Source organism: Lotus japonicus, chromosome 4 (genome assembly GCF_012489685.1).
Source record: "Lotus japonicus ecotype B-129 chromosome 4, LjGifu_v1.2".
NCBI lineage: Eukaryota > Viridiplantae > Streptophyta > Magnoliopsida > Fabales > Fabaceae > Lotus > Lotus japonicus.
This window is the reverse complement of record NC_080044.1, coordinates 78,605,972-78,630,964: the sequence shown is the minus strand read 5'-3', so window position 1 is coordinate 78,630,964 and position 24,993 is coordinate 78,605,972. Positions and strand designations below refer to the sequence as shown.

At 36.7% G+C, this 24,993-nt stretch overlaps 5 protein-coding genes across 5 annotated transcripts; 3 read left to right on the top strand and 2 right to left on the bottom strand.

The window, feature by feature from the left end:
* Positions 1 to 496: 496 nt before the first annotated feature.
* LOC130715594 (phosphoribosylformylglycinamidine cyclo-ligase, chloroplastic/mitochondrial-like) lies at positions 497 to 3,612 on the top strand. The gene is made up of 8 exons (XM_057565714.1): positions 497 to 914; positions 995 to 1,089; positions 1,187 to 1,288; positions 1,389 to 1,448; positions 2,249 to 2,421; positions 2,511 to 2,613; positions 2,718 to 2,876; positions 3,032 to 3,612. The coding sequence occupies exons 1-8, from the start codon at positions 605 to 607 to the stop codon at positions 3,200 to 3,202; spliced, it is 1,173 nt and encodes a 390-aa protein (XP_057421697.1). The 5' UTR covers positions 497 to 604; the 3' UTR covers positions 3,203 to 3,612.
* An 877-nt stretch (positions 3,613 to 4,489) lies between these two features.
* Positions 4,490 to 8,617, top strand: LOC130715596 (uncharacterized). Its single transcript, XM_057565715.1, has 8 exons — positions 4,490 to 4,647; positions 4,824 to 5,043; positions 5,299 to 5,410; positions 5,724 to 5,885; positions 6,517 to 6,563; positions 7,103 to 7,202; positions 7,948 to 8,005; positions 8,276 to 8,617. The coding sequence occupies exons 2-8, from the start codon at positions 4,852 to 4,854 to the stop codon at positions 8,325 to 8,327; spliced, it is 723 nt and encodes a 240-aa protein (XP_057421698.1). The 5' UTR covers positions 4,490 to 4,647; positions 4,824 to 4,851; the 3' UTR covers positions 8,328 to 8,617.
* Positions 8,618 to 9,201: 584 nt separating this feature from the next.
* LOC130715593 (ABC transporter G family member 5) lies at positions 9,202 to 11,553 on the bottom strand. Its single transcript, XM_057565713.1, has one exon. The coding sequence runs from the start codon at positions 11,370 to 11,372 to the stop codon at positions 9,429 to 9,431; it is 1,944 nt and encodes a 647-aa protein (XP_057421696.1). The 5' UTR covers positions 11,373 to 11,553; the 3' UTR covers positions 9,202 to 9,428.
* Positions 11,554 to 17,105: 5,552 nt separating this feature from the next.
* On the bottom strand, positions 17,106 to 18,540 carry LOC130713413 (syntaxin-22-like). Its single transcript, XM_057563181.1, has 5 exons — positions 18,362 to 18,540; positions 18,173 to 18,241; positions 17,833 to 17,990; positions 17,435 to 17,535; positions 17,106 to 17,299 (listed from the first exon to the last, which is right to left on the bottom strand). The coding sequence occupies exons 1-5, from the start codon at positions 18,538 to 18,540 to the stop codon at positions 17,234 to 17,236; spliced, it is 573 nt and encodes a 190-aa protein (XP_057419164.1). The 3' UTR covers positions 17,106 to 17,233.
* A 77-nt stretch (positions 18,541 to 18,617) lies between these two features.
* Positions 18,618 to 23,436, top strand: LOC130713412 (histone deacetylase 14, chloroplastic-like). The gene is made up of 5 exons (XM_057563180.1): positions 18,618 to 18,724; positions 20,573 to 20,720; positions 21,563 to 21,904; positions 22,426 to 22,607; positions 22,903 to 23,436. Exons 1-5 carry the CDS (start codon positions 18,618 to 18,620, stop codon positions 23,201 to 23,203), a joined length of 1,080 nt encoding a protein of 359 aa, XP_057419163.1. The 3' UTR covers positions 23,204 to 23,436.
* The last annotated feature ends 1,557 nt before the right edge of the window (positions 23,437 to 24,993 follow it).

Sequence of the window (24,993 nt, the reverse complement as noted above, 5' to 3'; positions counted from 1 at the left end):
CACCACTTCCATCACCACCGCCACTACCGTTATAATCACCTCCATATTTGATTTTTATTATATATCATTATTCAATACTTCATTAAACATAAAATTGCATTAATTTAAACGATATGGTAAATTATACAGAGTATGGCCAAACGCTGGATAGTATAAGAAAGTTATCAAGGCTTATACTATCAGGCCTAATACTATCAGGTCTTATACTATCAAGCCTTATACTATACGTCGCACCAAACGAGCCCTAATAGATTAATATCAAGGCTTTGCATACTTTTTTTTTGTTTTTGACCGATGTCTTCGACTTTTGTTCAGAAAATGGTTCATATATTTTCTAATAAATATCTCTCTTGGGATTGGGATTGGGATTGGGATTGGAGAGAAAGGGTTAGCAAAGTAGTATCAATTATAAATTGTTTCTAAACTACTTTTTTTTTTAAATAGTTGTATTTTTATTTATTTAAAATAAAACCCTCAGAAATTGTAATGACATTTTTCTCTTCTATTCTCACATTCACGCCGCCCTTCTCTCTCTACTATCCCCCTAAACTACCCAGCCTCCTTTCTCTCTCTTCATTTTTCACCTCTTCCACTGTTCTCAGCAATGAACTCAGTAGCATGCACAGAGCTATCGCGTTATCTCGCAGTACCATCACCTAAACCTAACTCCACCAACTCCAACGCCTCCTCCATAATCAGCCACGGTTTACGCTGTCCAACCAGTGGTTTCAGCGGCGGCGTGTTATCAATGTCGACGTCGAAGAGGAACCAGAACACGGTGGTTGCTGGAGCTGGAGGTCAAGGTCTTACCTACAGAGACGCCGGCGTTGATATCGACGCAGGCTCCGAGCTCGTTCGAAGGATAGCCAAGATGGCGCCTGGGATTGGAGGCTTTGGCGGTTTATTCCCTCTTGGTACTCTTTGTTAAGTTTCATCTTCACTCGTGTTTGGTTCTTTCTTCTATTGTGTTTTGATTAAGCTTGTTCTTGAGCAGGTGATTCTTATCTTGTTGGCGGTACTGACGGTGTTGGAACGAAATTGATGCTTGCCTTTGAAACTGGCATTCATCACACTATTGGGATTGATCTGGTGAACTTTGTGGAAACTGATTATTTGATTTTTGGAGCTGTGTTTGTGTTTTGTTGTTGTTTGGTTTTGAATTTTGCGCGCTGTTGTTTCGCTTTAGGTTGCGATGAGTGTCAATGACATTGTTACTTCCGGGGCAAAGCCGTTGTTTTTCCTTGATTACTTTGCCACTGGCCGCCTTGATGTGGATGTTGCTGAGAAGGTAATGGATGTGCATTTGCTGGTTTGGTTTAAGCGTTGGGTGTATTCGTAAGAGAAGGCTTATTCGTGTTTCTCTCCTTGTTTAATTTAATCTTCTTCAGGTTATCAAAGGCATTGTTGATGGTTGTAAGCAATCTGATTGCGTTCTTTTAGGAGGAGAGGTATTGAATGTTTTGTATATTGTAATCTCAGTATCTAATTCAATTTATATGCTTGTATTGCCAACTCATAATCTGATCAATTCAGCAGACTCTATGAAGTAACTGGACTATTCACTGCTGAAATATCGCTATTTTTTTCCTGCAAAACTTTATTTATAGTTTTCAATTTTGAGGTTATGAGGTGGATGGCTGGATATGCAAAGATAAGGAGTGAATTGTATATGAGGAACTCTTATTGAGGGATGGTTAGTTCTGATGAGATGGCTAATTAAACTCACGCTTCATTGAGAAAATGTTGACACGGTTAGACAAGACCTAAGAAAATATTAGGAAAAAGATAAACCATTGAAGAAGACATTTTTTTAAATAGTTTTATTGAAAATTTGGTTTGCCTAATGGCAGGCAAATGAGGCAATTAATGATATATGTAGCTAACCCTGCCTGTTGGGATAAGGCATGTTCAGTTGCTTCCTCTTGTTTTGTTCCACTTCACCAATATTGTATACAGATCCACCTGTCATCTCTGCTGGTTTAGATGGTGTATGGATTTTTGCATGATTGCATCTAGATTTATTCAGGTTGTCATTTTTTATGCAATCCCCAACAGATTGTTGCAATCTTACATTGTCACTAAATAGATTAAACACAAGAATATATTGTCGCAAATCCCTCTATGATTGAATAAATTCTCTTTCTCAAACATATACTCAGCCACCTGCAAATATTATTGTGGATAAAGTGATAATGTGTGTGTTTTTCTAATTTCTCTCTTGCACTTAGTTATTTTTACACACTTCCAGACTGCAGAGATGCCTGGTCTCTATAAAGAAGGTGAGTATGATCTAAGTGGCAGTGCTGTTGGCATTGTGAAGAAAGATTCTGTAATCAATGGGAAGAACATTGTTGCTGGTGACATCCTTATTGGTCTTCCATCAAGTGGAGTTCACTCTAATGGTTTCTCACTTGTAAGAAGGTTGGTTTTGACTCTCAGCAATAGAACCTACCAGTTTTGATAAAATTATTAGTTACTAATTACTGAAATGTTCTAATATATCTTAATAGTGTACTAGCTCAAAGTGGTCTTTCATTGAAAGATAAACTTCCTGGTGTTGATATTACAATCGCTGAAGCTTTGATGTCCCCAACTGTTATTTATGTTAAACAGGTCATTCTTGATTCTTTTGGACATAATTTACTGTGTTTTTTCATTGATATTTGAAATTTCCACCCCCTTTGATCTTGAAGACTTATATTATCTTTTCAAATTAGGTGCTTGACTTAGTTAGCAAAGGAGGGGTGAAGGGAATGGCCCACATCACAGGTGGTGGTTTCACAGATAACATACCTCGAGTTTTTCCAGAAGGCCTTGGTGCTCTTATATACAAGGACTCGTGGGAAGTGCCTCCAGTGTTCAAGTGGCTTCAGGAGGTAATACATGTTTTAATTACTTTCCCTGAAAAATAATAGGTTAGCAGGAAATAAGTTGTGTATAAATTTTTTTCATCAACAACTATGTATTCCATTTGGTCTTCAATTTTTTGGGAAACAAAGTTAAGTTCTATATTGATATCTTGTCACATTAGGCTGGGAAGATAGAAGACTCTGAAATGAGACGGACATTTAACATGGGCATAGGGATGGTCCTGGTAGTTAGTCCAGAGGCAGCAAATAGAATACTTGAGAACAGAGATGATACAGAAAAAGCCTATCGCATTGGCGAAGTTATAAGCGGCAAGGGAGTGACCCATGCTTAATTCTGGTTTATTCAATCATGCTGTGATACTTTCTTATACTTTGATGGGAAGTTTTATCTTGAGTTTTAGATGGTTGGTTTGTTTGGAACATAATTGCTTTCCCTACATGAATGTTCTGAAGCTGGTAGCAACTTGGGATGCGCTTATAGCTGAATTGCTGGAGAAAATTTTGTGCTATTGATCTTACTTTTAGTGACAATCCTTTTATGGGTTTCAATCCTATTTATAGGGACGTGAAATTTGATGTAATCTTAAGGTGGATCTTTCCTTCCCCCATTTTAATTGATATACTTTTACTAACAACTACAAAAATGTTTGGTTGTTTCCACTGTTTCTTGTTTGGAAGAATTTGTAACTTTCTTAGTTCCATTTCAGTTAATTATATTTTTCTCCTGATGAGAACTAGATAATACTTATTTTTATATTGTTGTCTCTTCCACGTAATTGCCAGTTATCAGTAAGAACATACATATAGGGTCATGCTCATGCATTTGTAAGGTGTTTAGTGATCAGAATCTGTCTTTTATTTGTGGTTTCAAATGTATCACTTTCTTCCTGTTTAGGTGTTTGCATGGCCAGATTTGACATGACCTTTATTGAACACTTTGAATGATTTTGTAATTTGTTGTATATTTTATGTAGCATCTCTTTAAGTTAAAGTAAGACTGAAATTTAAAATTAATTCAAGTCAATTATTTTAAATTGATTTTTATTAAATCAAAGATAAGTTGAATTAGCTAATGACAGGGACACCGGCATACCAAGTAATTTCATACGCACACTCAGATTGAATCTCTCCCCGTTTGGTAAATGCAAACTTTAGGTCGTGGCTTTCATCTCCGTCACCGGAGGCCGGAGCCGACCTTCTTTCTGACTAGTTATTGGATATCAGATTTAGTTATCATACTTTGTTTTTACAATTACAATAGAAAATCGTACTGATATATTTTGAAAATGGGGAAACCTACCAAGCCCTTAACTATGCATAGTTTCTCTTCTTGATCCCATCAAAGTTGTCAAATTCTTTTCTTGAACTGATAATGATTGTATTCCTTGACTAATACATGATATGTGAATTTTGTAAATAGAACACTAAAGAGAAGTCTATAACACTTTAGATGATAATTGTAAAATTAATAGTCAAATTAGTGAGTAAGCGAGAGAAACTAAAATCAAACTCAGCATAGAAACCTCCTCATAAACAAATTTAACCATTAACCCTTTTATATTTTATACAAGTGTATATGTTTTTTTTTTTGTTACATACAAGTGTAAGTTTGATGACAATATTAATCACTAATTTCTACCGAAAAATACAATACGCGCAATAGAAAAACACAATAAACCCTTGAATCTCTTTGGAATCACACTCAATAAATCGTTCTTCGTCACCATCAACAGTTCCAGATTTCGCGACTCCCCGATCGTACCTTCAGCTTCGATAGGTAAGGAAGAGAAGCGGAAACTTTGGGTCAATTCAAATTCTACAGTTTGCTAAAGAGTGAAGTGAATTGCTTATTCTGAACTAGGACTTGAATTTTACCATGCTTCAGTATCATTCATTTCTAGATTTCAATGGGGGCTTGTAGAAAAACCCAACATTTTTCTTGTTTTGTCACAGTGAAGTAAGCATCATCTTTTAACTGGCAATGGCGTTTGAAGACTTTGAACCAATCTTTGGCGAACCGAAAGTGGAATGGGCAGCTCATAGTTCATGTCCTTTGCGTCCCTTTTTGTTCCATGCCACTGCTCCTGACTCTTCTCACATTGTAGTCTGTGTCACTGATTTCCACTCTGACACTTGGGAAGCTCGTCTTTCAGTTTCCTTTCTTGAGGACATTGTGAGTATCCTTTAGTCTTGCTTTATTCTCTGTTTGGTAAAGAAATGTGAGTCAGTCTTAGTGTTGGTTCAAACTTAGTATGGTTAATATAGACAAAGTTGGTTGCCTCCTAATGATTTTTTTGATTGATAGGTTAAATAAAACACAACTCCTTTATATTGGAAATTTTTGCTTTATTATGTGAAATTGCTTAAAATTTATGAAAGATCAGTGTCCTAATTTATGGTAGCTGTGGCCTTTTGACTTGCTGTGCAGAGGGACATAATTGGAATAGGGGGCTCTTGGGCAGAGTTTGTGGAGTATTTTGTAACATCCCTCAAGTCAGAAGATCTCAAACTGGTTCTAGAGGCAAATTCAAACTCTGATGGTAGCTAGGACTCTTTGCTTCTTTCCTTTGAATAATTTGAAGTAAAAATGTTATAGGATGCATGTTATTTGTAAAGAAAATTAATTGCTTAAGTGTGTAATCGCCACTTATTTGTTTCTGATTTTAGTGCTTCTTTGTAGATAGTTTGGTAAGAAAGATGATGATGTTCTCTTTCTAAACTTTTGGAATATATATCTTATTTGGACCTCTTTGATACATGATAAAGAGACGCCATGATATTTGTTTTGAGGAGTCATTTTAAGGAAGCATACTCAGTGTTCACTCCCATCTGTTTCCTGTGTTACTATATCAGGTGTTAGTCATGCAAAATTAGTTGCTCAGAAATCAAAAGGAATGCCTCTAATCACCATTCCTCTTACCAAACTTTTGGACTCTGCTGTTAATGAAGCTATGTCAAATTTGTCTCTGAACCTCTTTAGGGCATTCAAAAACATCACATGTTCTCTTGTAAAAGGTTAGACCATCCTCTTTCTATTGCATTAATCTTTTAAATATCTTATGAACGGTCTTGGTTTTTGTTTGATTCTTTCTAATAATGTGTATAAATGATAACTTTCTTATGTTGAAATTTTAGGCTATATCGTTGGCATTGAAGATAACATTTAGTTAAACGCTCATGCTGAAACTTTATTCTTGATCATTATTCATTGGACAAACTATTGTTGTAATTTGTCAAATTAACATAAGTTGTGTTTCTTCATTCTGCTTTGTATCATACAAAATATCCTTGTATACTTAACTAATCCACCCCCTTTTTTTATTTGGTAAAAGGATAGATTTTTTGGTCTAATTGGAGGACATTAGTTGCTCGGACTTTTAGAAGTAGAAAATTTTAAAAAAATCGCCATTGTCTGTAATTTTGATGATACAATAGGACTAACACTTTCCAGTGTTGATAATTCTGGTTTATGTCACTGATTCACCGGCCATATGAGTGAATGTTTTGAATTTTTATTGTCTGTATGCACGCATAGTCTTTTGTACATAGCTATTAAATGCTGTAATTCATATGAGTATATGACATATGTTGGCCTTACATGGTCTGTGTTGGAATTAACTGTTTCTTTTATTTCTTGCACCCGCAGAGCAAGAGCGCTCTGTCTGGTTGACAAACATGATAGCTGCTGAAAAGGTACAATATCTAAATTGAATCAAACTATTAAGGCATGGGGTATTTATTTATAATTTTTTTAGGGTAAATTTCTCAGATTATATTTTTTGGTTGGGATTGCTGGGAATTGATTTGGCATTCCCACTTTACAGCAGTATCAAAATTATAATTGGAAACTTCTGAATACCACCAATAATTATTCAATTAATAGGGTTCTCATTCTTTTGGTGTGGCATTCATTGATATATTTTGAAGGCCTTACAGATTATGCAGTATGGTATGATAATGATTCATCACTTGTTTTCATAAGCTAATTGTTAGTTTTTCTTTGCTCCAAATGCAGTTTGCCTGATTGCCTGAATGATTTCTAAGTCTATGGAAAACTTGACTGTTGTAACCTTTACCCTCAAAATTTGAGTTAATTAGATAAATTTGTTATTAGATGTCTAGGATGAAAGTTCATTTACCGCTAGTGATAAGTTTGTAAAATTGGAATTTTGTTTACTTTTTTTCCCCTTTTACCATTGTCAGTTTCTTATTAGCACTGTTTTTTCTGTCAGGCAAAAAATGAAACCTTACAAACAGAATATCAAAAGTTTCAAAAGATTAGCGACTCAGAGAAAGCGGGTGTTTCTACTAATGGACTTAAAAAATCTCCAGGTATGTTTTGTACTCTTGTCATTAAGAAATGCTGGTTTTCTGTAGATGAAGTAGTTCAAAAGTTCTTACCTCAGGTTGAGGATTTTCTTATTTAATATTTCATAGGGATTATGTTTTGTGAGAAAAAGTGTCTCCAGGCACACTAAGGGTGTGCTTGGAGAAACAACTTAATTAAACGATTGTGGCAATAAGCGTTTATTGCACAAGTGCTTGTTCCTGAGCTAAAATGAGAAGCTTACTGAAATAAGCTCAAAATAGGCTTTAGGCAAGTATAGTTGCTAATTGATAAGCTAATATGAACAACTTATGGAAGCAAGTTCAAAACAACTTATAGGTAGGCCATAAGCTATTTATACAAGCTCTTTCAAACAATTGCATAAGCGTTTATGTTATAAGAGAAGCTCTTCCAAACACGACCGAAGTAAAATAGTCAAATGTGTCCACCATTTTTTAGTTGTTTAACTATTTCTTCTGCTAGCAAGACGATAACACCTTCTTAAATCTATTTTCTAACGCATCAAGAAAAAAATAACCTGAAAAGACTAAATGCTACTTCTCATCCATATTGAATATCCTGGAAGAGAAACAGTATAGGAACTTCTGATTATATTTTAGTGTTGTCGTCAGGCAAGGTGCTTTTTGTTTTTATTTGCATGACATTATACATCATCCAATTCATCTCTTGGATTTTTCCCTACAAGGGGTTGATGAAAAATGTACTCTTCTCCTTCCTGTTGACATGTAGATAAGCAAGCAGCTCGGGATACTAAAGTTAAGAATCGTGTGGTGCCAGTACATCGCAGGCAAGTGTTCTTACTATATTATTACCCTTATTTATAGTACTACTCAGGGTTGTTAATGGCGTATAGCGTAGTGTAGCGGCAAGCCCAAAAAACGCTATTTCGAGCGCTATTGTGGCGCTATAGCGGAAAATAGTGGTGAATAGTGGAGTAGCGGTGAACCCCTAGGGCGCTACGTTATAGGCTATTGTGCCGCTATAGCGCGCTATTAACAAGCCTGGTACTACTACGATTATTATCATAGCATATTCATTCACCTTTTTTCTTGAGCAGGACCAAAGTAAGAGGGGCCCTCTTGCATGGCAGTGATGATGCTGAGTCATAGCTCAACTCTTACTCAAACCATTTGCTCTTTGGGAAGTGAAAAATATGTCCTGGCTCTATGTTTGCTTCTTTTTCAGTGTTACATTGCACTATTGTATAGCTTGGAAAGCATATATTACTAGTTAGTGGGAGTCGCATAAAATTAGTGATTCAAAACTCATTTCCTTGTTAACCATGCAAATGAAATTTGTTCATTTGATGCCTGTTCCTCTTCATGCCCCTTTCTTAACCCCATTTAGTGTTCTTTCTGTATATATTAGTAGCATGTTTGGAATTTTCTTAATTTGTTCATTTGATGCCTGATCCATAAGTAAGAGAAGAGCAAGTTTAACGTGGAAGGAAGAATTGGTAAAAGTTGGGTAGAATGTGCATTGGAAAAGTGACAACAGTTTTGCAAAATGATATACAATTGTTAGTCCAAATTTTATTCTTCTTCTTTATGATGAAAATACATAGCAATAAACGAGGACAGACAGAGTAGCATTCCATTCAATTTCATATATCTATTTTTGCCGAGTATGATTGATGGAAAAATGTGACAGGATGGAAGTTTTCATGGTGAAAAATAATAGGCATCCTTGAAAGAAGGAAACCTATTTAATTTTGAAAATTCTCTATACTCATTATTGTAAAATAACAGATCTGCGAGCTGGCTATGTTTTGAAAATTCTCAGTGTTTCTCTATTGCTGAGATTAATGTAACTACTCAGTTACTTTATACTCAGCTATAGAGTTGTAAGGTAATGAAAATTAGGCATATTGGAAAGCTCTAAAAGTACAATCTCGTTTTCATGTTATTTTCAAGCTGGATGAATTAGAGCATTGGTGGAATGAAAAAGAAAATTAGGAGGGATTGAGGGAAGAGGGAATCTAGATTGAGAAGAATAAGACAATGGTAGTAAATTAAGTAATCATATAAAACAAGAAACCAACATAATATGTTAGTACAGTTTGTTGGCTCTGACCAAACCTGTAATACTTTATACTTTTTTTTGTTGATAACATCTTCTTTGGTTGCTATCATAGTAAAATCCAAGACATGTGAACTTCAGAAAGAGAAAGAGAGAGAGAGTGAGAGAGAGTCACCAGCTCACCACAGGCTTTAGAGTTTAGATGATGACAACCCTCTCTGTGAACATTTGTATCTTAGAATGATGTAAGAAATGAACCTGTAAAAAAAGATGAAGCACACAGTGACTCCAACATTCTTCCATCTACTGCTCTCTCCTCCATAACCTTCTTTTTTGAGCACATCCTCACCCGTCATCACACATTCCCCAAACATGTAACTCAGGCACTTCCCTGACTTGGAGAACTCATTGATCAGAAACCCTTCAAAGGGATACTTAAACAGAGATATATAATGCATGAAAACCCAGTAATTAGGAATCTCATTCTTTGATATGAAGTATCCTGAGAACAAGAAGAAAGACCCTATAACACCAGCAATCACTGAATTCCCAACAATGAAATTAGGCACCAAAGCACTGAAACACACCACAACTGAATTTGCTGTGTAGAGAATCAGCCATATCAGCAGCAAAAAGTGCAGAAAAGCCATGAAATTTTTGTTGAGCCCAGCAAGCCAGTATAATGGCACTGTGAACAAAATGGCCAGGATCAGAAGAAATGGCAAGTAAACTAGGCCATTGGCAATAGCATAGGATGAGACCCTGTAGCTTCCACTAGAAGTTTCCTTCATTAGAATCTCCTTTTCTTGCAGAAAAATAGGTAGAGCTTCTATGCTGCTTGACAACAAAAAAGTTAATATGAAAGCAAATAGACCCACCCTTTCTGCTACTCCTTCTATACCATCCATGGGGTTACAAAAGATGGACCCCAAAACAAGCCCAGCAATCAGCATCTGAATTGTTCTACATGCAAAGAGCTCTTTTGTACGAAAGATGTTTTTGGAGAACCTATGAGTGAGAATCATAGTTTCTCTAAATCTAGAATTTGCAAAATCACAAGAATAATCCACTCCAGCATTGATTGTTTCCTCATCAATTACCTTGGATTGTTGAAAAAGCTGCTGCAGTGTGAACTTACCACTCTTAGTTTTAGCCTCAGCTGGTTGTTGTTCATCATGATCACCTTTCTTCTGCTGAACTGTCCCTAGCAATTGCCTTGGCTGAACCACCTCACATATTTCCTGTTCCTGAATGGTTTCAATGGAGTCAATGGCAAATTCAACCACATTAACATGCAGGGGAAGCTCTAGACCCATCAATCTCAGATTCACACCAAGCAAATCTGCACTGCCATGGTGCAACACAGAGCCATTGGCTAACAACAACAATGAACTGAACAGCTTCACAATTCTGAACCCAGGTTGATGGATACTAAGGATTATGGTTCTGCCCCTAGTCTCAGCCATGACCTTAAGCATGTCAAGAATTTGCAGAGCAGAGGAACTATCCAACCCTGAAGTTGGTTCATCAAGAATCAGCACTCTTGGATCATGTATCACTTCAACACCAATAGACACTCTTCTCCTCTCTCCACCAGATATACCTCTGACCCTTTCGTCACCAATTCTGGTTCCAGCAACATGGTCAAGCCCAAGCTCCTGAATCAGTGACTTCACCCTGGAGTGAAGTTGCTCTGGTGGAAGCTTTAGCTTTAGCTTTGCACTGAACATCATGGTTTCTTCAACTGTAAGCAAAGGGAACAAAGTGTCCTTCTGTGTAACATACCCTGAAAGCTTTTTGAACTGAGCTTTGTCCACAGGCTTGTGGTTCACCAACACAGTTCCACTGTGTGGACTGTGTTTACCAGCAAGGATCTCAAGCAGTGAAGATTTTCCAGCTCCACTTGGACCAACAATGGCTAGGATTTCCCATGGCCTGGCCTGGAAACTCACATTCTTGAGAACATGCTTAACTCCACTGCAACTTTTTTCACCTTTTGCTTCCTCTTCTGGTCCTTGATCATCTCCTTTTTGTGGGGATTTGTTGAAGACTTTAAAAGGGTGATCTGTTTTGTGTGTGTGAATCTTGTAGTTGATGCTAATGGCCTCAACCTCACACCCTTCTTGCACCTTCATTTGAATAGCTCTTTTTTCTCTGTGTTTGTTTCTCTATGTTTCTTCTTCTACTCCCTTCTAATTCCCAAACTCATTATTTGGCTCTTCCTCTTCCTCTCTTTTAAATGCTCTCTTATTTTACTTCTTTAAATCAAAGATTTTGGCCTCAGCTGTTGACAGTGAAACAATGTGTGGCTGTGGTTCAAAGAGGTTTAACTGCAAAGACACTGAGGTCCTCGAAGTTTGTATACAAGGTTCACGTGCAGTTCTTTGCTATTTCTCTACCAATTTTATATATTTGGACACAAGAATGCTTGTATAAATGTAATCTAATCAACAATTTAGACATGATTTGAGTCAATAAAATATTGCTGATGTTTGGGAATATAAGATACTTAATAAGAATTAGTGCATATTTGGATAGACGGGAAAACCACGTTAAGGTTAAAATCATAGTGGACAGTTGCAAAAGTTTATGGAAGTTGCTTATGTCCATTGTGATTGTGGTTTCATCATAATTTTCTATCATATATTCACGTGGGTTTATGTCTTACTGATTTTTCATTGTTTAATTGACAGCTATGCATTAAACATAACTACAGTGTGGCTGCCAATTGTAACTTGAAAACAGTTGGAGGCTGCTAATTACCACTGTAAATGGTTTTGGTCTTTTCTGAATAGTTTAGCTACTTCTGTCATTTATTAAGTAATGGTAATATTGTATTACTCCCACATCTTCTTTTTTCATCCTTGACCTATATCCTTAAAAAAATACCTGCAATTATTGGAAAATGACATGCTTTTATCAAATCAGATTCTTTTCTCTCTCAGAATCAATTCTCAGATACAGCAGCAACTCACAAGAGCTTCTATCGGAATTGATTTTGGCTTCAAACGCGAATTGAGTTCCCATATATGTTCTGTAAAACTTAATGTGAGAATAAATGCTATCTCTTATTTACCTACATCATGCTGTGTGCAAAATCATCTTCTTTTTTTCACTTCAATCTTATGTCCACTTCTCCTCAAGGATCAAATGATAAATCCAACTCTTGCAAATGAAAATTTGATAACAGTGATATACATGCAATGGTCATTTTCCATTTTTTACTTTTCAATTCCCTACCTTTCTGTGTCTTGGTTAAATTAGCTGTTACCAAATTAAGAATGACATAACAGATAGCAGAGCTGGTTTAGTTACAGTAGAGATTGTAAAAAAAACTAAGGGCTAGTAATTGCTGAAAAACACCAAGTACAAGTCATTAGCATTTTGAGTCACATCACGTATGAGGACAATGGGATTTGGGAATTAACAAAGTGGTGGTCCCTTGGGTCCTCAAGTTTGTGGCTGAAATTTCTCCTAGCTCCACAACAAATCAAAATTTTCTAAAAAAACTGCAATTTGATAAGCTCGTCATTTTTATCTGTCTTTAAGTCCAAGCATTTAACTATGTGCATGCTTGAAACCCAATTACAATTGATATTGATTCTGAAATCAAAATTAATTCTTGGGAGAAGTATGTGAATAGCTTCTAAATTTCAGAATTGATTCTGATGAAAAAGAAGCTGATTAAAAGATACTATACATGGTTTCTCAAAGTCTATCTTGTTATCTTGGTAATGTCATTCTCACAACATGTCAACATGTGTATGATCATCTTATCTGTCTTATTAATAAAACTAGAAAAAAAGTTCCATTTCAAGATATGATCCAAAACCAACCAAACGCTCCATATTAGTGAAATTTGATGGGTCATGTGATAAGTGTGTATGATTGATATATAAATGCAATGGGATTATGTCTTCTTTCTAAGATAACTAACTCTGTGCTTTCACCTTAGAATTGAGTGAAAAAGCCTCTCAAGGGTAGTACATGATAACATCTTAAGCAAACTATTAGACAGCTATGGTTTTCTTTCCAGGTCTTTAAACTCACGCGTGATTATTTTAGTTTAAGCAGATGTCTCAGATTGAAATTACAGTGGAAATACTTACATTAAATACTTATTAGGTAAAGTTTTGTCACTCATAATAGTCATACACGACTCGAACATGATTGTCTTAATGATGAATGATACTTGTGATTTAAAATTAATCTTTATCTGTTTTTATTTATATTTTGGTATTCATGGAATATGTGTGGATGGATTCCAATATGTGATTCAGTGTCATAGAAGAAGCACCCGTGAACTCTTTCTGTGGTCAATTAGACACATTCTGAACCTCTCTCACTCACCACTTGCCCCACCATAACCACCGACTCATAATCACATTTAGTTTACTAAGCAGAAACAAAAGTCTAGCTTGTTATTAATAAACAAGAGAAGCTAAAGAAATAAAACAATTAGCTAGCCCGTGAACCTTTTTCCTTTCACTGTTCAATTATTCAACACAGAACATCTCACAGCCAGGAAAAAAGTTCACCACAAAAGTCCAATCATTTCCATGTGACTTTAAAATATTGCATGTTGATGATCTTTTTTTTGTTAGACAAAGAAGTTTGTTTAGTTGTAAGTTTATGGTCCTAATTGGCCACTCTTTCCTCCATTATTACCATTTTTATTTTGCAATTTTTTTCCTTAATTGATGAGAAGATGCTATGACTTATTCTTTTGTCTTTGATTGGAACAGTTTTGTTTATGCTTGAATCAATGAACGAAATGACCCTGCATATGATATAATACAATGTGATTTGGCTTCCACACAGGGATCCAATCTAAAACCAAAGAATAAGATTAGTGCTTATTGTCTAATTTGTAGCTTAGTGAAACATTTCATTGTGTGAACTTGTAGGGTAGTAGAGTTCAAAAAAACTTGTAGGGTAGTAGTAGTACAAAGAAAAGCGATATATACAAAAGGAGAGTACGGCTATGGACCTATGGTGAGATGGGGTTTATCAACTTTTGGTTATTACATTTTGACATTTTTTTTATTTTGTAATTAAGAGTTTATAGTATCCAAATTTTCAATAATGGCATCACTTAACTTTCTGTGACATAGCTTGCCAATAATTTCTCTCCCACTTCATAGGAAGTAGCAATCCAAGGACTAGAGGTCATTACAAGCAGTTTGCCCTTGACTCCTCTCTTCATATCCTACTCCTCATTTCTTATCTCCTATATTCATTGTTTAAAGGTTATCCCTCATCGTCCCATTTAGCTATATAGGTTTTAAAAAGAAGCTTGATTTCTAACCTTAGGGCTCAGGCTACCTAATTTGACACCTTCCTCCGTTCCTCACAAGAAAGACTCCATATAAATTGATCCATGGTACACCTCCTTCTTACGATCACTTGAAAGTCTTCGAATCACTTTACTATGCACACAATCAAGATAGAAAAGAGATAAATTTACAAGTAGAAGCCGTAAATGGCTTCTACTTGGCTATCCTTACGGCCAAAAGGGATGAAAATTGTGTGATTTGGAGTTTTATTTTGTCTCATAGGATGAAAAATTTGTTGAAACTGAATTCCCTTTTGCAAGCAAACACCACTTTCCTCATATCATAAGTTCCAAACCTTGATCCATGTGGAGATGGAAAATATATTGTTGAAGGTGGTCATCATGATGCTGCAAGTAATGGAGGGGGGGGGGGGAGGGTTGTTGCTGGACGCCTTGACCGCAAGATGAACCCCAAGCAGCTCTTCAAGTAGCTCAGAATTCAGTTTTCCATAACCGAAAGAAACATATTAAAGTTGATTGTCACTTTATTCAGATGAAGGGGGGGGGGGGGAGGGTTGCTGCTGGACGCCTTGACCGCAAGATGAACCCCAAGCAGCTCTTCAAGTAGCTCAGAATTCAGTTTTCCATAACCGAAAGAAACATATTAAAGTTGATTGTCACTTTATTCAGATGAGGGGGGGGGGGTTGCTGCTGGACGCCTTGACCGCAAGATGAACCCCAAGCAGCTTTTCAAGTAGCTCAGAATTCAGTTTTCCATAACCGAAAGAAACATATTAAAGTTGATTGTCACTTTATTCAGATGAAGCACTAAAGAACAATTCAAAATTTTGGCAATCTTTGATTGCTCTATTTTTTACATATAACATCGTGATGTTTCTTTTTTTTACATTCACCTCGTGATGTTAATTCATCAAACACTGATTAAAAATGTGGTTATTGTTTAAAAAATTTAACCGAAGTATTTGTGCTCCTTACCAAAAAAATAAAATCCAAAGTATTGTGCTAACAATAAGAGTTTAAATTTGAGTTTTCCCTTAACTTATAAAAAAATTGTGTTTTCTTTTTGCCTAAACTCCAATGGTTATGAAAAAAATACTTTTTGTTGAAATAACAATTGTACTTGTTAAAAAAAATTGTACTTATTAATTATTATATCAGTAAAAAAATATCAAAATGAGTCATTTTCTCATTTTAATGCTCTTAATATCTTAATAGATACTAGTACAAAAAATTCACAAAATTTCCCTACGCCTTAAAAACGAAAGAAAAATAAAAGTTGGTGATGTGCGAGTGAGGGCCCAAGTTTATGTGACTTGAGCCACAAGTCTTCTCTTAATAAATGAGGATTTTTGAGATATTTTTCATTACTTGATTTTAGAAATTAGAAATCAAATTTAATCTTCATATTTCTTAGATCACAAGAGTTCACTCGTCACTTTCTCTACTCCAAAAATGGCTATGGTAACCTTGAAATCACAAATCTTCACTCCACAAATCATCAATCCACAACAACATTCATGTTAAAAAAAACCCAACATGTTGAACCTTCCTCGTTCACCTGCTCCTGGTAACTCTTTCTTCAACATTCAATGAACACTACTAGAAAACAGTCTTGTAGCGACCGACCAAATCGGTCGCTAAATGGGCTAAATCGGTCGCTAAACCTGTTAGCGACCGATTTAGCGACCGAAATTCGTTGGTTGGTATAACCCTCGTCGCTAAATTTAGCGACCGAATTAGCGACTGATTTAGCGATCGACTTAGCGACCGATTTGTAGCGACCGATTTAGCGACGGAAGTTAGCGACCGATTTAGCGACGGAAGATAGCGACCGATTTAGCGACGGAAATTAGCGACCGATTTAGCGATGGAAAGTAGCGACTGATTTAGCGACGGAAAGTAACGACCGATTTAGCGACGGTTTCAGCCATAATATAGCGACGGATTCAGGAAGTTGATGAGTTCAGTGACGGAAATAGATATAAAATTAACAATAATAATTGATTAGTTTTGCGACGGATTTTTTTTTGGCAGAAATATGAATTTCACATCAAACCTGTAATAACCAAAATCATCAAAATGTTTGAAAACAATAAAACACTCAATTTTAATATATCCACCTTCATCACCGAATCATCACAAAAAGTATACCATGCACTACTTAAACTAGTCTAGTAGTTGCAAAATAGTCTATTACATTAAACATAGAAACAAAGTGTGGCAAAGTTTTAATAATTCTTCAAGATCCTCCTAAGTCTCTGACTCCTCTTGATTTGTGGTTGGCCTTGGTGGTTGTTGCATTCATACTCTCATCCACCCAAAACCTGTAAACACAAGCAGTATTATATCAAAAAAGAGGCATAGTTTAGAGGAAAAATAGAACTTATCTCAACATTGAAGACATGCATGGTCCCCTATTTTTCCTTTTAACCAAACTCACTAAGTTAGTGCTTATCAAAATAATTAGAAACTAGAAACAGATAAGTAGTTTAAGTCCAAAATTAGTGGGTGGCAGGGCAGGTTCACCTTAAGTTTACTAGAAACTAAACACTACTACAGAAATGTATTAACACATTTTTTTGTCGGAACACTCTTCACACTTTAAAATACTCACAGAATCTGAGAAAAATACATCAATTTAAATCAATCTTGGAAAAGAGATAATGAGGGGTAGAAATATCTGCCCAACTTGTTTGCACACTAAAGAATGAGTACAAGAAGTAAGATGACCAGCACTGCCACAAATATTACAAGCACCCACCAACACTGCAAAGTAGAAACATTAACTTGAAGTCATGTATACTGAGAATCATATACAAGTTTCATAACATTACTATGTAAGCAATATTTGCATTGTAAAACATGTAATATGACAGATTTATTCAAATTCTGATGACTCACCCATTTAGTTTTTGATTTCACACTTTTGGAAGCTTTGGCTAGCTGAACCTTAGCTTGGGATGTTGCACCGGCAGAAGCATCGATATTTGAGTGAATGTCATCTGCCAGAATAACATTGAATATGAACAAAAAGAATAACAAATGTTGTGTGGAAACAAGAAGCAAGCAACATGAATTTCCATATTTACAATGGTAATCTTCTTCACCAATAACAACCCCTGATCATGAATCATAACAAACAACAACAAAAGCTAGATCACACTACGCCATTGAGCTCGATAAAAAACCAGAATATGAGGAGATCATGAATCATAACACCAAAAAGAATAACAAAATGTTGTAGCAACAAGAATTAAGCAACATAAATTTCCATTCTGCACAACATTAATTTTATTTACCAATAACAATCCCCTGATCATGAACCAGAACAACAAGATCCTTGAATATTTCATTTGCTTGTCCAATTTGCTCTTCTACCTCTCGGATACCCTGATCTCTTTCATCAATCATAGCCTCATTGAAGGATAATTCATTATCCAACAGAAGTATCTCTTGCCTGTAGTTTTATTTCAGTGATCAAGGAAACAAGACCATAATCAAGAGTTGAATAAGGTAAAAATAAAATATGCATCTCTGCCTCACAAAGATGCATACTGTTTATAAATTACAATAATAAGATAAAAGATTAAACAGAATTCAATTGGCCCAGGGAAATAGCTGAAATGTTTAAGACTTCACCTCTTCTGTTCTCCGATAAAAGGTCTGCTTTCCAAGTCTACCTCAACTGATTCTTCACCAGCGCCAGAGCTGTTTACAAACACAAAATTTGTTGATGCAGAAAAAGAAGGCAGTAAATAGATAAAGTAGCCACAATTTGAATTGTATCAATGTATATATTTTTGAACTATTATACAGAGAATTATTGACCTTGTTGGTAAAGGAGAAGAAGTGGAAGCCGGGGTGTAAGTCGATTCACGCTCAGAAGCAAGTTGTTGTACTTTCTGAAATTCTTGTAACGTGGTTTGGAAATCTCTTGCAAGCTTAGCATCTTCAATTTTCTTATTAGCCTGATTAAACAAAAGACAACAAGAAGGGTCAACTACCATTCAAACCTTTTCAATAGCTAGCAATCCTAATTTTGAAGCATGAAAATGACATGACTCTTATGTAGAGTAGTGGTACGATGGAAGGCGACGCCACGGAGAACGGCAAGACGAAGGACGATGCCACGGAGAGTATGGTGGTCGCGAACAGAGACGTCTCGACGGAGGTGCGAAATCAAAGAGAGGAGTGAGTGCGAGATCGGTAGGAGCGACGACGATCTCCTCCACAAGGTCGAGCTCGTTGCAGCGGCGGTAAGGTTTCGTGAGAGAGAGAATCGAGAGGTGTTTGGGAATTAGATTGGGTTTCAGAGTTTTAACACACTTAAGTTTATGTTTTTCATAGGATAGCGACGGATATAGCGGTCGCTAACATATCCGTCGCTAAATCGGTCGCTATTTTGCTTTGTTATTTTGATTCTACTTCTTAGCGACGGAAATTTCGGTCGCTACTTTGCATTGGTATTTTTATTCTACGTTTAAGCGACGAAAGTTTCGGTCGCTAAATCGGTCTCAACTTTGCATTGTTATTTTTATTCTACTTCTTTAGCGACGGAAATTTCAGTCGCTAATATTTCCGTTGGTAAATCGGTCTCTACTAGCGACGGATATGTCGGTCGCTAAATAATCCGTCGCTAATTCAGTCGCTACTTTACTTTATTATGTTTATTTTACTTTTTAGCGACGGAAATTTCGGTCGCTAAATCGGTCGCTAGTAAGTCAAACTTGGAGTTTGACCAAAATATCATGGATTCCGTCGCAAAGTCGGTCGCTATTAGTCACTGAAATATTTCGGTCGCTAAATCCGTCGCTAAACAGCGAATTTCTAGTAGTGGAACTTTAATTTCACCCTTCACACACTGTTTAATTTCCTTTCATTGTTGCTGCTGCTAAAACTAGGGTTTCTGCTTTCCGTAACTCCACTGTACTCTGCATGCAATGCAAACTTCAAAGTTATGATAGTAATTTGGATGTGCCACTTATAACAGGATTCTCATCCAGAATCACATTTTAGGGTTCCTTCAATTATGAAAGCTCTAGAAAGAAAGAAGCTCACTCCAAAGGTACCAAAATTCTGCTTCAGAATCTCCGTCACAAATTCCTGGAAGATGGAATCTTAAAGAGAGAGTTCTGTCGCAAGTTTCGTCACAGATTGACAAACGGATACTGAAGTTTAAGAATGGACAACGGTTTGCGACGGAGGAAATCCCTCTCTAATATTCCGTCGCTAAATTCATCTCACCATATTATGCGGTTTAAGCAGCCACAAATGCTTCAAGGCCAGTATTTAGAAGCATGTTCTGGCGGTTGAAGCTGTTACCAGTGAAAATTTTGTATCATTTTATTTGCAACCAGTTGTAGCGGTTTAAGGCCCCCAAAAACTGTTTTATGGATTTTAACCGCCAGTAAATTCTCCAACTTTGTTGCGGTTCTTTACCGCCATACAAAATGATTCACTTAACCGCCAGTACTTGTGACAACTTCTGGCGCTTTGAAACACTTACAACTGAACCGCCAGCTGTTACATAAACTGTGGGAGTTCGTGACCGCCAAAAAATGTATCAAACAACGCCAGTATATGGAAGCAATTTCTGGCGGTCTGATATTTTGTGGCAGTTCCTGACCGCCAGTAATGTAGCAACCCAACGCCAGTATTTGCAAAAGAAAAATTATGTCAAAATAAATGAATTAAAGAAAAAGAAAACCAGTGAACATCATTTGGTTGCGCCGCACGACGGCACCGTCACTGTCTCTCCGTTCGTCGTGGACCGCCGCGCGACAACGATGTTCATCAGAATAGGAATCACCGGCGTCGTTGTTATTGCGGAGACGCGTCAAGGAGGAAGAAGGAGACCGAGTTTGGTGCTTTTGTTCAGCGTTTTGAGCTTCTCCCCTTCCCTCAACCTCCGCCACTTAACTAAACCCAAATGCTCTCTACTCTAACCTTCGCCGTCATTAGAAGTGATTATGAGGCTTTCTACAGAACAACCAATTAGATTACTGATTCCATTTTTTCTCATTGTCTGTGACATGGCAGGATTTCTGGTGAGAACAAGCATTATGAGACACCAACCAATCCTCTGTTGCCGTCTTGTATCCCTGGAGTTTCTTCCAGTGGTTCAGCTGTAGCAGTTGCTGCTGGCCTAGTTGACTTTGCTATTGGTGAGTTTACTTGGTTACCACTTGCATGTTCCATCACTCATTCAAAGAATGCTAATCTGTCCATTTATTTATTGCCTTTACATGTTTTTGTCATTTATCAGACGCCTCTTTCTTGTTTAGGGAGTTAGGATTATTCTTATGTCTAAGTGATTCCTAGAAAGTGGAAAGATTGTGTCTTTTTTTTCGGTCTGCTGCTCAGTTTAAGTAATTTTCACTGTAAGTAAGGCCCCGGAATAGCTTATTGGAGCTTATCTTATAGCTTTTTGGTAAACTCTCAACCTGGCATGTCCATGTCTTGCTGATAATCTGTGTGTGTTTTGGGGAGGGGTAAGTGACTGGATATGGATATATACGTATCTGCTCCTTCTAGTGATGTGCATACTGGAAATGACTAGCGTGTTCGCTGCTGTAATTTAGGTCTTTGCTTTATCAGAAAAAGATATTAACGGAAAATGCATATGCTAGGGCCCACTCAACTCGGTGGTGCTGGGCCTAACAACATACCTTTTTTATCTTATAATGTTTCCGGCAGGTGGAGACCACATATATAACAAGTTTTAGAAACATGATATCAATGCTCGGAAGACTTGTGGTCAGAGTTTGATCATTGCTGCCCCTAATTTCATGATCAAGTTGAATTTCAGCACAGGGTGTGATCATATACATTGTTTATGTTTCACGCCTTAAGGGATCTTATGAAAGAGGGTGTGCTCGAGATACAGAAATATTTAAGGGCCTTCACCCTATAGCTTAAACTTTAGAATAGTTAGTCTCTGACACAAATCTTTCAAGAATTGCAGGGAACTAGGGAGTCAGTATTGTACTTCTTATTTGAGGATTGATTTCTCTTATCATATTTTTGCAGGTTGCAGCTTCAAAGATAACGAGAGATCCACCCACAGATTTTGCTTTGATAAGACCCCCAGGACATCATGCAGTTCCACAAGGACCTATGGGCTTCTGCGTTTTTGGAAATGTGGCTATTGCAGCCCGTTATGCTCAGCGTGTTCATGGGCTAAAGCGCGTGTTTATAATTGACTTTGATGTTCACAACGGGAATGGAACAAGTGATGCTTTCTATGATGATCCAGATGTATTTTTCCTTTCATTTCATCAAGTAAGCAACAAGATTGAAGTTATCAATGCTTTCATTTCATCTATTGTGCTTCATTCTGAAATGCCATCTGTTATCTATGTTTCTCTTTTGGTTTTTCAATGTTAGCTTGTTGAAGTTTTTAAAGTTTGATAGTCAGGGTTATCTTTGGTTCAAATTTGTTAAAATTCTTGAAAATTTATGTCAATAAATTAACGACTGATGATGTACATTTTTTTTTTAAAAATTATACTTTTGGAGCTGATGTTGTGGTAGACGGAAATGTGGTACCATAATAAGATAGAAAGATACTGTACAATTAAATCTTTGACTTTTAATCTGGTATACTGTACCTTGATGTCCCCCCTATTCCTTGCAAAATTTCCACACATTTGCAATACCCATTGGCAGATGCCTTCATACCCCATTTGCAGATGCCTTCATACAGTATTATAGTGTAACGAGGTACAAGATACACGACATTTCGAAGTTTATTTTTTCTGAAAATGGTTTCCTGGGGGGAGGGGGAGACTATATGAAGATAAGAAATAGTATGAGACTTATTTGTGTGCTAAATTGTGAAGAAAATTGTATGACTTTGAGCCTTGCTATATTTAATAACTCTTGTGGCGCAGGATGGAAGCTTTCCAGATACCGGCAAATATGATGAGGTGGGGACTGGTGACGGTGAAGGAACCACACTAAATCTGCCTCTTCTTGAAGGATCAGGTGATACTGCTGTTAGAACCGTGTTCGATGAAGTAGTCGTACCATGTGCTCAAAGATTTGAGCCAGACATCATCCTTGTTTCTGCTGGGTGAGTCTTTCATTGAATCATTCTCATCAAAGCAAAGACATATACACTATCAATTTCAACAAGTTGCATTCCAGCATACCTGGTGAATTGTTAGGCTTCCTAGCACACTCGCACACTAGCATGTTTGGATCGGTTCAGAATTAGTTTTGAAACCGAGAAGCTTCTCCATAATTGATTATGATTTCAGAATCAATTATAGAAGGATTTCTAAACATACACTAAATTGGTTCCTCCTTATAAATTGTCACCAATATTGGTCTTTACGTTTGGAATTTCATGCGCTTTCATTTGTCAGGTCTGATGCCCATGTGTTGGATCCACTAGCTCGACTTCAATGTACAACTGGAACATATTACAAGCTTGCATCCAGTATCAAACAACTAGCAAAAGATTTATGTGGGGGACGATGTGTGTTTTTCCTGGAAGGAGGATACAATCTCGAGTCTCTTTCATATTCAGTGGCAGACACATTCCGTGCTCTTATCGGGGATCCAAGCTTGGCATCTAGGTACGACAACCCCAACAATTTGAAAGCAGAGCCAACAGCTAAGGTTAAGCAAGCAATTCAGAGGACAAAACACCTTCATTCCCTGTGATGTTGAAAATCAAAAACTGGTCATGACAAACAAACATCTATTAGCATGAACATTTTTCATTTTTCTATGTGTCCCTACTAGGCTTAGACTTGCGCGACAGGAATTTTTTTTATATTTAAGTGTATAGTTTGTTATACGATGAAGATCTTGTTGCAGCCATGTTCAGATGATGGATGATTCAAAGTCACCCCTGCCAAAAAAAAAACTTGCAATTTTGTAAAAAAATATTCAGTATTGACGCCTTAAAAAAGTTACAAAGGAAGTACTAATTCTACTCCACTTTGTCATATAAGCTTTTCTCGTTAACATCCTTTGAGTGATGAGAACGCCCAATCTTCTGAAGGAGAGGGTCCTGATTTTGAAAAAAAGTTCAGTGAAACTTCAGAACATATATAGAAATAGGAAAATGCTGTGGGGCACGACCTTGGGCCTCGTGCACCACGCACGAAGCAATTTCAAAACCGCCAGAAACCGTAGCTTTTCTTTTTATTTTGACAATTGTAATTTTGTGGCGGTTTTAAACCGCCAGAAACCGTATCTTTGCTTTTTTTTTTGAACAGTTGTAATTTTGTGGCGGTTTAAAACCGCCACTAAATTACACTCGTGCACTAGTCGTACACATTCTCTCGTACCATATAGCATTATTCATAGAAATAATAACATCTCTTGAGTTGCATGACAATCCAACATGTTACATTCAAATATTGAATAACATAACATATAAAATTAAAATGCCAAAGTTCCAACTCCAATAACCAATGAAAAACAACTTGACTTGTTTTGAGCAACCATAGTAAGCTGTTCTCGCAAAATGCTTGCACTTCGCACAGATGTTTACAAATCATTTTTCCATTTTTATTCTTTCAATGAATGGAAAATATAAGTGGGTTCAGCTTCCGTCACCACACAAATGTACTCACAAACCGCTCACTAACACCCTAATGTTGGCAGCTGAAATCAAACACACAACCTTCTCAAAAAGTGGGTCGTCGTTAGGGGTGGGAATAGGCTAGGCCTAGGTAGGCTTTGCTTAAATAGGCTTAGCCTGTTTAAAAATCTTAAGGCCTGAGCCTGGCCTATGGCCTATCAAAGGCTTTTTTTTCGAGCCTGGTCTGGGCCTTCCGAAAGCCTGGCTTGGCCTGGCAGCCTGTTTAAAGACCCGTTTCACAACAAGAGTTTTACGTTTGTTAATAAATTTATCTGTAAAGAAGTTATCAAACTTATAAGCTAACGGGTTAAATTATACTAAAATAATATTTTCAACAATCAGACTTATAATATTATCAGCTAATAGGTCGTGATGAAACTAAACGAGATTATGTTGGTTTCTTAGAGTTGAAGAGTCAATTTAAAATCACACGCCATATTAAGATATTTAAATACGTCATATATTTATTTTTAAAAAGACTTATAACTTTGAATCGTTATATAAGTCAATTTGCTTAAATATACTAAAATCTCAATAAGTATATAATATCAAGATATTATTATAAATTTTTAATATATAGACATCATCAAGGGTAAAATATATTTATACTTATCATATTTACAATTTACCAAAAAATACTAATCATATTTACTTAAATAGGCTAGCCTGTAAGGCTTACAAGGCTTGTTGAATGGCCTGAGCCTGGCCTTTTTAACTAAATAGGCTTTTCAAAAAGCCTAAGCCTTGGCTATTTACCAATTTGGTCTGGCCTGGCCTGGGCCTGTGGTAGGCTAGGTCATAGGCCCCTACGAACGGCCTGGCCTATTCCCACCCCTAGTCGTCGTTACAAATTGAGAGCGCA

Bases quoted from the DNA above. Each gene is read 5' to 3' on its own strand.
- LOC130715594 (XM_057565714.1), top strand. From the start codon at position 605: ATGAACTCAGTAGCATGCACAGAGCTATCGCGTTATCTCGCAGTACCA. The intron at 915-994 runs GTACTCTTTGTT...GTTCTTGAGCAG, and splicing joins TGGCGGTTTATTCCCTCTTG to GTGATTCTTATCTTGTTGGC. The intron at 2,877-3,031 runs GTAATACATGTT...TTGTCACATTAG, and splicing joins TGTTCAAGTGGCTTCAGGAG to GCTGGGAAGATAGAAGACTC.
- LOC130713412 (XM_057563180.1), top strand. From the start codon at position 18,618: ATGGAAGGCGACGCCACGGAGAACGGCAAGACGAAGGACGATGCCACG. The intron at 20,721-21,562 runs GCATGTTCCATC...ATATTTTTGCAG, and splicing joins AGTTTACTTGGTTACCACTT to GTTGCAGCTTCAAAGATAAC. The intron at 21,905-22,425 runs GTTTTTCAATGT...CTTGTGGCGCAG, and splicing joins TTATCTATGTTTCTCTTTTG to GATGGAAGCTTTCCAGATAC.
- LOC130715593 (XM_057565713.1), bottom strand. From the start codon at position 11,372: ATGAAGGTGCAAGAAGGGTGTGAGGTTGAGGCCATTAGCATCAACTAC.
- LOC130715596 (XM_057565715.1), top strand. From the start codon at position 4,852: ATGGCGTTTGAAGACTTTGAACCAATCTTTGGCGAACCGAAAGTGGAA. The intron at 5,886-6,516 runs GTTAGACCATCC...TTGCACCCGCAG, and splicing joins CACATGTTCTCTTGTAAAAG to AGCAAGAGCGCTCTGTCTGG. The intron at 8,006-8,275 runs GCAAGTGTTCTT...TTTCTTGAGCAG, and splicing joins GTGGTGCCAGTACATCGCAG to GACCAAAGTAAGAGGGGCCC.
- LOC130713413 (XM_057563181.1), bottom strand. From the start codon at position 18,540: ATGGTAGTTGACCCTTCTTGTTGTCTTTTGTTTAATCAGGCTAATAAG. The intron at 17,991-18,172 runs GTGAAGTCTTAA...ATAAAACTACAG, and splicing joins TTTATCGGAGAACAGAAGAG to GCAAGAGATACTTCTGTTGG. The intron at 17,536-17,832 runs GTAAATAAAATT...TTATTCTGGCAG, and splicing joins TGATCAGGGGATTGTTATTG to ATGACATTCACTCAAATATC.